Below are 10,908 nucleotides of genomic sequence, written 5' to 3'. Positions count from 1 at the left end.
CCCCACATCGATGGACAAAAGATAACCTCGCATCGATGGACAACAGATAACCTCACTTTGATTTAGTATTACTTGATTTTATTTATGCTCTTCGTATAACTTCTCCGTGGTGCAGGGGTAACGCGCTCGTTTAGAGTGTCAGAGGTCTGGGGTTCAAATCCAATGTAAGGCAGCTATATTTTTATTTTGTTTTAAAAGTTTCTTTGTTAAGGAAGTAGCCACGTTATGCTAGGATAAAGTGTGGCTGTCATAAAAATGAGCATAAATGATATTTTGATGCAACTCTAGTCATGCAAAATTCCGTATGTATCAAACTCTGGTGCCCTGCAAGAAGAATTATAGTACATAAAAATAAACTTCTACAGGAAAATAATACGAGCTACAGTGCGAGTTAGATTGCAAAGATCAGAAAATACCACAGAGCTTGCAGCCCTTTGATTTAAGATGTTCAGAACTGTCTTATATTAAAAGATCTGATTTGGTTTTTCATGAAGACTTTTTATCAATTTTTATTGAGACTAGTAAGACTGATATTTACAGAGAAGGGAAAAGTTGTTTAATCGCTAAAACCGGATTAATTCATGTCCAGTCACTGTATTAGAAAAATATTTGAAATGTGTAAATTTGTACGAAGACGATAGTTCTGAAGATTTTATATTTCGTTCAGTTTTGTATCTTAAGTCTCGTAATGAGTATAATTTGAAAGGTTCTAAACCTTTATCTTACACTAGAACCAGAGAAGTTTTACTTGAAATGTTAAAAGATTTAGGTCTAGATAAGACCAAGTTTGGACTTCATAGTTTGAGAAGTGGCGGATGTACAGCTGCTGCTAATTTTGGTATACCAGATAGCCTATTTAAACGACACGGTCGGCGTAGTGAGAAAGCCAAAGATGGCTATGTGAAAGACAGTATAGAAAATTTATTATCTGTATCAAGAAGTTTAGGTGTTTAATTTGTCTAATATTTTATGATTATATATAGGCTGTTCTCATAGCTAAATTTTTAAGTTAATTGAAATTGTATATTGGTTACGACATTATGAACGTTATAATTAAATTGGTTAAAGTTTATAACTCTCTCCTTCTTTGTTTTTCTCGATATTGAAACAATGCAAAACGCTTTTATCCTACTTGAGTGTTGTTGTTTATTCTGCCTAAGACTGAAGGTTTCACAACTCTTATTAGGTGATAAATAATTTATTGCAGGTTAAGAGTTAAAATTGTCCGGTTAAGTGAGGTATAACATAGTTAGCACGAATACTTCGTGCTCGCCGGTATTGATATGGATACATAATTGAAAGGCGGGTAAATCGCCACTCGAGGACTTCGCATTGCATTGAACACATCGTATCCCACCCGCTCACCCCAAAGTAATTTTTTATTAAGCCATATTTTCGCATCCATTGATTGGTTGTTAGCGAAAAAGTGTTTGTTTGTTTGAATCAACTTGTAAATAATCGATATAATAGTTTATTTCGCAGGTTGTGAGCTTCCATGATTGCATGTCCAGAGATTATGATATATGGATCCATCTAACTCACAGAAATACCAGTTATTATTTGTATTGATTTGTATACAACGATATTGAAACAATGCGAAGGCCTTTATCCTACTTGAGTGTTGTTGTTTATTCTGCCTAAGACTGAAGGTTACACAACTCTTATTAGGTGATAAATAATTTATTTTCGGTTAAGCAGTGCGAATTAGAAAATAATAGGTATTTTTGAAACTCGAAAATAGGTGCATCATTAATATAAGTGCACATGGATAACAGGCGTATATTTTCCTTACCGGAAATTCATCATTAGATAAGCGTATTTATTCTTACAGTATTTACCTAGAAAAACTATCCAAGTCAGATTTGATACTTGTTGGTATTTTTCGTTTCATATAGGGGATATATTTCGATTTATGTTCCGTGTATTTTTTATATAAATGCATCTTACATGATATCCTCACATAGGTTCAAATCGTGATTAAATTATTAGGCAAATGAAAAACCATTATTATACGAAGACTTTAAAATCTATTTTCATTTTTACATATACATTTATAAGGAGGATTAAGCATATGCACTATTTACAAGGGACGCTGATCATTTTCACTAGACTAATGTCTAGTTTAATCAGGATGATAACGCTTTATCAGACATCCGCGCTTATTTTTTATAGGCGGGGTTAAGTATGCTAAGTGTTCTATCCCATAATTGAAATTATCGAATAAATATTTTTCAGTAGATCTTTACAATAAATATTTTATTTATACAATATATATTTTCAAATATAGAACATACATATAGAAAATTATTGCACACAAATATTTTTATGATGAACAAATATTAAGCAGGTTTGAATAAATATTATGGTATAGAATAGAAAATTAGAGTGGATATAGAACAAAAATTTAATTTATTGAATATGGCAACGTTTAACATGCAATATTTGCCTTTTAACGGCACCTTTAAAGGCAGCAAAGGCAGATGCATTAATTTCAAGGTACAAGTATGTACCCGGGAAAACAGTACATATTGCAAATTAGCTGAATAAGCCCTTCATCATCTTACGAATTCAGCATCGCCATTGGAATTTTAGCCGGTGATGATACCTTGGTCAATAATCAATCAATAAATCAATCATTCAGTCAATCAATCAATCAATCACTCAATCACTCAAGGAGGTCACAAATTTATGTATGTTGTAATGGTAAAATATAATTAGACATAGATTTATTTTAGTGTTTTATGTAAAGTTAAGATAATTTTAATTTCATGTTCCATGTTTAACAAAACTTACTCATATATGCTACTTCCTCAATGAGTCGAAACTAACTTCTGATGTTGAAAATAGAAGCATCTGAAGGTAAACTATTTTAACTGAGAAAATTAAATGTTGCCCAGCAAATAAATAAATAAAATAAAAAAAATGAGGATTTGTAAATATTGACGAGTCCGTTGTAAAAGAATCAATATCTAATGCTAATTTATCCTTCAAGAGATATTTTTCAGAAAGATTAAACTGGCGTTTTCATTTGACAAATAATAGTACCACATTACAGCCTTATGTTATGTTATAATTACATTTTATTCAAGATGGCTGCAAAAAATGTTTTTAAGTTAATCGCAACTTGAATTTCTTCTAAGTAGCGTTACAGAGTTGAGATAATTAACAATTTACTTGTTAATATCACATGCAATGAGAACAAAAAGTTTGATAAACATTAAGAAAAAAGACAACAAGAACAAATAAAAATTTTATTAGAAAAGAAATTAAGTGGTTTTGATATATTTACTTTATATATCTAGTTGACAACAACAATCTAGCGCCATTTTTCTATCTATAACATTTTGTAAATATGAATGACGTTATCATATCTTCCGTCATCGGTTCCACAGCTCATGTACAGCCTGTTTGTCTCGGGACACCAACATATTGCCCGAGGACTCTTCACGTTCCTCAACACAACCTTTCCCCTTGAGCAATCTTCTAACACCTCTTCTATAACATTTCTCTGCAGGTCACACACAAAGACTGTACCACTATCAGAAAACGCGATTTTTGAAGGGTTTTTCATATCCCCATAGCTGCTTATCGCATCACCTTGCCAATTTAACCTGAGCAGCTTTCTCATTTCTCCGTCAGTAACATATATAGATATTTCATTTGCTATGACATATAATGGTTTAATGAATGTAAGTCCTGCTCCAACAGTTGTCAGAACAGTATTATCGTCGATGTCAATAATCTGGAGTTTTGCTGGATCATTGAATGAAACAACCATTTTACCTTGATTACAACTTATACCATAACATTCTCCATCCGTTTGTATTGTATGTTTCTTTATTAGTTTGTTTGACGACACTGATAAGAATTGAATTGTTTGTTTGCTAGGAAGAGTTACAGCAACTTCGTCATTAGAAATTGTGGTGACATCCCATGGTTCGGTATACAAGTTTAATAGAGCTGTCAACCGTTGATTGCATACGTCTACCAGTTTCAAAGTCATGTTTCTGTTGTCGGCGATAGCAAGAAGTTCCGGAGAAACAAGAGTCATTCCAGTTATAGAGCACATCTGTTTTTCTCTGAGCGTCTGAGCGCAGATCTTTGATTGATTGCAGATTAGCCTGGATTTCATTTGTAAAGGTATCGGTGAAAACGTACCAAGATTCGTTTCTTTTACGGACAAAAGGCTTGATATTGCCTCATTTGGCTTGAAGTTAAATTCTTTTATATCAAAGTTGGTGAATTCTTCAAACTTTATTTCGTATTGTTTTACCATTTCCTCAGCACGCTTTAGTTCGACGAAAAGTTTATCTGATTGTTTTGATGTGTTAAGTTGTCTGAGTTCATTAGCTGCTTTCTCTAGAAATATGGTTACATCTGAGCAAGCTGTGTCTACTTTATTCAGGTTTTTCCTATTTTCTTGAAGGATACGCATAGCAGCATCTTCCGCTTGTTGTTCAAGTTCGTCTAGTCTTTCGTTGATTTCCTTTCGGAACTTCTTGATGTCATCTAATACTCCTGACAATGATTCGTCAGATTTTGAAATAGTATGTGTTGCGTGTTCTTTCATTTCTAGAAAATTGTCTGAAATTGTGTAAATGTGCTTTAACGTTTCTTGGTATTCCTGGCTGTCAATGACCCTTTTAGATATACCAGGAATGTAGTTGACTTTGCAAGAAGTAGGTCGATGTCCAAGAGTAACACAAACATTACAAAGAAATTCTTTATGGTCCTGACAGTAGAACTTGATCGTTTCGTCTTTATGTTTTTGACAGGGTTCTGTTAAGTCATCAGTCGTAACAAAGTCGACAGTTGCAGAACCTTGGAGTAAAGTATTAGGTATATTATTTTCATCTGGAAACGTATCATTTTTAGAGAGTGAATGGTGTGTGTGTGAATTAAAACAATCCCAGCACATATGTTCATCACAGACTGTACAGACACATTTAGCAAATACCAGTTTATGTCTCTTCTGGTCACAAGGTAGACAGTAAACTTCAAGACTGTTCTCGAAACATGATTTAAATGATGCGGTCAGTTCATCAGATGCGTTCTCTTCTGAAAATGTCGCTGCCATTTTATATCTAAAACAATAACAGAAAACTTTTAAAAAAAGCTGACAGTGTAATAATATTTAGTATTGAAATTTATTTGTACATGGTTTTCCGAGCATATGTATATTGCTTTAATTTGTGAGATAAGATCTTCACTTTATTCTATTTTTAATGAAGGCTATGAACCTGTCCTGCCATATAAAGTATAAAGTAAAGTCAAAATGACATTTCACTTTAAATCAAAATGTCTAATTAAAATGTTCATCATACACTTAAATCGATTGTGGCATCATCGAGGAGTTATATTATCGGACTAACGTGGTTCAAACCCTATTAGGGGCAAAACATTGTTTCTTGGAGTAAGAGACTTAACTTTTATTGCATACAATTAATTGGTTCCAGAAACGGATTCGAGAGTGTTTTAATAAGCTTCCAACATAATCAAACTATAATAAATTCTGTATAATCTTAGTAAAACAACACCTACCTCAAGTGGGGGAATAGTAATATTGTCTTTCCTTAAGATTCGTTAAAACATGTATTCCTACCGGGATTTAAAGCTTTGATTGAAGTAAACAGAATTTAGAATTGTTACCATTTACTATAAGATAATTTCATTTGACTTTGATACAGGATAAGATACATGTATAAGATTAAACTTTGATTATATCTTTATATGAGTGTGGTGATATGATATAATTCAATGATAAAGCAATACTTATACATTCGTGATCATACAGGAAGAAAAGTCACATTTAAAGTCATATTGAGTCATGGTGTGTCCTAGAAATGCAAACAATTTAAACCGAGAAAATAATTAAACAAAAATATCTGTAACATTGCAGATTACTCGAGAACAGAGCTTGATTTTAAACAAGAGGACACTGGAAAAGTAAAAGATCCTTTCACACATTTTTTTATGGTTTTAATCGTGAATATGATGCTCAAATTAAGATTTAACAATATTGTAGGTTCCGAAAAGCATTATTTATCAAGATATTACCAAATTTAACATTTCATGTTAATAAAGGGGGGTAATAAAAAATCTATTTTCTTTAAAGTTTAAGTCAAATTTTACAATGAGAAATGAATGCATATATTTTAATGCTTACTTATAATATGAGCAAGTATTTGCAGTACTTATATTTTACATATTCTTCGATGTTTGAAAATTGTTGTGTTTTTTTTTGCATAATTATGTACATATATATAATTTCACTTAGTGTGGTCACAACATAGTTTCTGAAGCGGGTTGTTACTGACCCGAATTTGGTTCTTTTTATTTTAGCAATAATTAAAGTTAAAGTGATTAAAACTAAGTATTTTGAAAGTAAGACAACATATTACTTTGTTCACATTTTTCTACATTCATTACAAAAAATATTTACATTTAATGTTGCTTATTTTGTTTAATAAGCATGTGAGTCTAAATCTGTTATTGTAACATTATAAAATACATTTTGGCCAGACTTCAGGGAAAAAAGACTTTCATTTCTGAGAAAAAATGTGGTCTTTAACCTCTTAGGTTTTACCTTCACCGTCGACCTAAGATACCATGTCATGGTAGAGTCGTTTGAACAAGTACAGGATTCACACATAATTCAACATTCAACAAATGAAGGTTAGTTTGAGTCTCTCTTAACTTTTCTGTCAGGGCAGAGGGATTTATATCCATTTAGCTGTCAAGTAGAAATTTCAATATCTTGAGAGCCTGTGTTAGTATAATAGTTAAACTAAAATAAATATTCAGGGGGGACAAAGAATGACATTATTATTCTTTTTACAATAATACATGGAATCTGTATCATATATCTGAAATTGCTTAACATTTTTTAAAATAAACCCATCAAACTTATAATGAAAGACACTCTTTAATATATAATTATGGTAATAAATAAATTGCACAATAGATTAGAAAATAGGCACTCTTAACTGTATAATTATGGTAACAAATAAATTGCACTTAGGCACTTGTTACTTTATAAATATGGTAATAAATAACTGCACTATAGGTTAGAAATAAGGCACTTTTAACTATATAAATATGGTAATAAATAACTGCACAATAGGTTAGAAATTAGGTACTTTTAACTATATAAATATGGTAAATAAACTGCACTATAGGTTTGAAATGGGGCACTGAGTACTATATAAATATGGTAATAAATAAACTGCCCTATAGGCTAGAAATTGGGCACTCTATACTATTTAAATATGGTTATAAATAAATTGCACTATAGGTTAGAAATAAGGCTCTCTTATCAATATAAATATGGTTATAAATAAACTGCACTATTGGTTAGAAATAAGGCACTCTTAACAATATAAATATGGTAATAAATAAACTGCACTATTGGTTAGAAATAAGGCACTCTTAACTATATAAATATGGTAAAAAATAACTGCACAATAGGTTAGAAATTAGGTACTTTTAACTATATAAATATGGTAAAAAATAAACTGCACTATAGGTTAAAAATGGGGCACTCAGTACTATATAAATATGGTAATAAATAAACTCTTAACTATTAAATTATGGTTATAAATAAAATGCACTGAAGGTTAGAAATAAAAAAAAACTCTTAACTATATAAATATGGTAATAAATAAACTGCACTATTGGTTAGAAATAAGGCACACTTAACTATATAAATATGGTTATAAATAAACTGCACTGCAGTCTCCCTGTACATATTTTCTTCAAATTCTACATTAACTAGGCATTTTTTTTCTCCTTTAAATATTGTTTAATGATATATTTGAATAATTTAAATTAGTAATTTTCTATCTAAATACATAAGTGAATTGATAAAACATGTTTGAAAAATGTTAATGTTACATTACTAGGGAAATTTTTAATTAAAAAATGGTTAAGTAATTCTATGTAATATTTTCACAACACTAGAAAAATTATTGATCTAAATACATGTACATGTATAGTTATTTTAGAATTTTTATCTTTATTGTAGAATACAAAAATATTTAAATTTACAGAGAAAACATGTGAATTATCATGCAGTGGGGATGCTGTTTTGTGATGTAAGTATAGTAATATATATATATAAAACCATGTTTATTATAAACTTATTCAAGGAAGATATTTTATAAAAATATGGTATCATATAATATATATAAACAGTACTTAACACTTTACTAGCCAAACCTTATATTTGTAATAGATACAATAAAATAATAATTATAATAATTATATACATATATTTGAACACTTTAAGGGCATGCTCTTGTACATAAATACGGTAAAATAAAAACAACACTTAAACTTTACTCTAAGTCCAAGGGAAGCTTAATTAGATAAACAAGGTAATGCAGCAGTACTTAAACTTTGGATCCTTATAGGGGGATTATCCATTTAATGACATGTACACGATAATATTAGATAATTACAGTTTATTAACTGATTAACAGTAACTTGGTTATCTTAATAGTAAGAAATTTGCATTATTAATAAATAATCATCACAAGAGTGTCTTTATAGGAAGTAGATCTATATCTCACATACTAAGGGTAAATAATAATTGTAATTATTTTTATCTATTATTGACTACTACTATTATAATTAAATATTGTTATTATTATTATTATCATTATCATTATTATGATAATAAAATTATTATTATTATTATTATTATATAAACTTCTATTATTACTGCTATTTTTAATTATAATCATTTTAATTGTTATTTATCTTAAAATGTTATACTATTATTGCTATCTTTAATACGTATTTTTCATCATCATCATCATCATCATCATCATCATCATCATCATCATCATCACTAGCACCACTACCACCCATCATCAACTTTGTTAACTTTATCAACAACATTATCAATTTCATAATCTTCATCATCATCACCATCATCATCATCATCATTGTCATCATCATCATCATCATCATTATTACTTTATCATGCTTTAAATTAAAATCATTTCCTTTCATTTTATCAACTTTTCTTTAGTTTGATTTACTTCCTGTGATTTTCTGCATTATAATGAAGAAAAAAAACATGATCACAAAGTTCTCTTGTTCTCTTCTGACTTTGAGTCATATATATTTTTAGTTACTATATGATATTTACAATGTTTGTTTGAACTTCACTGTGTATGTAGATAGAACATAGTAATCATGTGGGTGGAAAATTAGAAATATATCAACTTTACGGTAAGTATCATAACTAGTATTTATGCATTCTTTGTTATGATAATTAATATAAATTTAAGTAGTGAGGATCTTACAGTGAATGATACAGGTTATATCTCACTCTATCACTTCACCCAACACAAATGTGCACACCCGCCTGGGACTAATATACTAGCCTGGCACAACATGATACTTGTTGTGTAGAAAAGACAACTTCTTTTGCTCAAAGAATGAATACTATTTTGTTTACATTTTGTCTCGATCAGCTATCCTAAAATAACTGCCTCACTTTCACAATTGACTGGCATCTATAAATTAAATAAGACATATTTGGTATTGAGAATTACCACAAGAGATTGGAATTGCCAGCAGGTATTGGAATTAGTGGTGCAGATATTGGTAAAACTGGCTGAGACCAGAAATTGTTAATAATTACCTTCTATTCAAGTCAGTCAGAAATCCAAAAAAGGCGTTACATACTTAAATAGCACCTCTAACGAAATTGGCAGAAAATAAGTCTGGTAATTTTAGAAGTTTGTTTTGTCTGCAATAATGTCAATAACAAATCAATTTCTAACATGAAGTAGAATGTCCTACACAAGTTGCAAAGAGAAAAGTTGTACAGAAGGTACCTAAGGTCTGGTTTTAATACAAGATTTTGAGCATTATCCTCATTACACACTTAAGAAAGACATTTTATTTGCTTTAATTGTAATGGATTCAATTTTGTACAAAATATTTTGGAATGATATCAGGTTAACTAAGATGGAGAAGTACGAGGAAAATGGACTGCTACATGAAATGTTTTTACGGCAAGCTCAAACTACGCCAGAAGCCGTAGCGGTTGTGGATGCGGACGGAAATCAGTTGACCTTTGCAGAACTTGATAGATTGTCAGAAATATTAGCACTAAATCTACGTCACAAAGGTGTGGTACCAGACACATGTGTGGCTATTTATATGGACAAATGTATTGAATATGTGATCTCGTATATTGCCATTTTGCGCGCTGGTGGCGCGTACCTTCCGCTAGATATATCATACCCAGACTTACTGCTTCAAGATATTCTCAAAGATGCTGATCCAGTTTCAGTACTAACAGATGAAAAGTTTTCAAAGAGTGTAAAAGGTATGTTTTTTCACAATAAACTGATGTTGTTTTTTGTTGTTGTTGTTGCTGTTTTTGTAAATGGTTGGATTTTATTTTTCTTATAGTAGGAAACAAAAAATTGATTTATTTTCTTTTGTTCACTTTTGATTAAGTACTGAACATCTAAAAAAATGAGGCAAATGGATTAGTTAGTTCACAGTTTTTTAAACATTATGCATATTATCAAAAAAATTATTTAAAAGAAAACGAATCAAAAAATCTTAACAGGCTAATTGAAACATTACTTTTTATTTTGATGTGACTATAAAACAAGTATATAAAATTTATTATGTGGAACAAGTTTTTTTTTTTAAAATTATTAGTTAGACATTTGTTTGGAATTTGGCCTGTAAATATTATCGCATACCAAAATTGTCCTCTTTTGACCAGTCTAAACCGCTTTAACTAACTTTATCTATCTTTATCAACTGATGACAGTTATTAAAACTTATCTAAAATTATGAAAAAGTTTTTTTAAATATTTATTTCACATAAAGGGAGGTAACTCAAAATTGAATTTCAAAAATTAACCAACACACAAG

General features: G+C 30.1%; 2 protein-coding genes across 2 annotated transcripts; one reads left to right on the top strand and one right to left on the bottom strand.

The window, feature by feature from the left end:
* Positions 1-3,237: 3,237 nt before the first annotated feature.
* Positions 3,238-5,664, bottom strand: LOC132741330 (uncharacterized). Its single transcript, XM_060729473.1, has 2 exons — positions 5,542-5,664; positions 3,238-5,084 (listed from the first exon to the last, which is right to left on the bottom strand). The coding sequence occupies exon 2, from the start codon at positions 5,075-5,077 to the stop codon at positions 3,335-3,337; it is 1,743 nt and encodes a 580-aa protein (XP_060585456.1). The 5' UTR covers positions 5,078-5,084; positions 5,542-5,664; the 3' UTR covers positions 3,238-3,334.
* Positions 5,665-8,417: 2,753 nt separating this feature from the next.
* LOC132741329 (uncharacterized) lies at positions 8,418-10,334 on the top strand (the record flags this gene model as incomplete). The annotated part of the gene is given in 2 exon segments (XM_060729472.1): positions 8,418-8,579; positions 9,972-10,334. A coding segment is annotated over 1 exon segment (353 nt), but the record flags the coding sequence as incomplete, so codon positions are not given.
* Positions 10,335-10,908: the final 574 nt, after the last annotated feature.

Source organism: Ruditapes philippinarum, unplaced genomic scaffold, assembly GCF_026571515.1.
Source record: "Ruditapes philippinarum isolate M1 unplaced genomic scaffold, ASM2657151v2 ctg11867_1_1_1_1, whole genome shotgun sequence".
Lineage (NCBI taxonomy): Eukaryota > Metazoa > Mollusca > Bivalvia > Venerida > Veneridae > Ruditapes > Ruditapes philippinarum.
Note: the sequence above shows the minus strand (reverse complement) of the source record. Positions and strands in the feature narration are given on the sequence as shown.

Excerpts from the sequence above, each read along its gene's own strand:
- LOC132741330 (XM_060729473.1), bottom strand. The coding sequence starts at position 5,077 with ATGGCAGCGACATTTTCAGAAGAGAACGCATCTGATGAACTGACCGCA.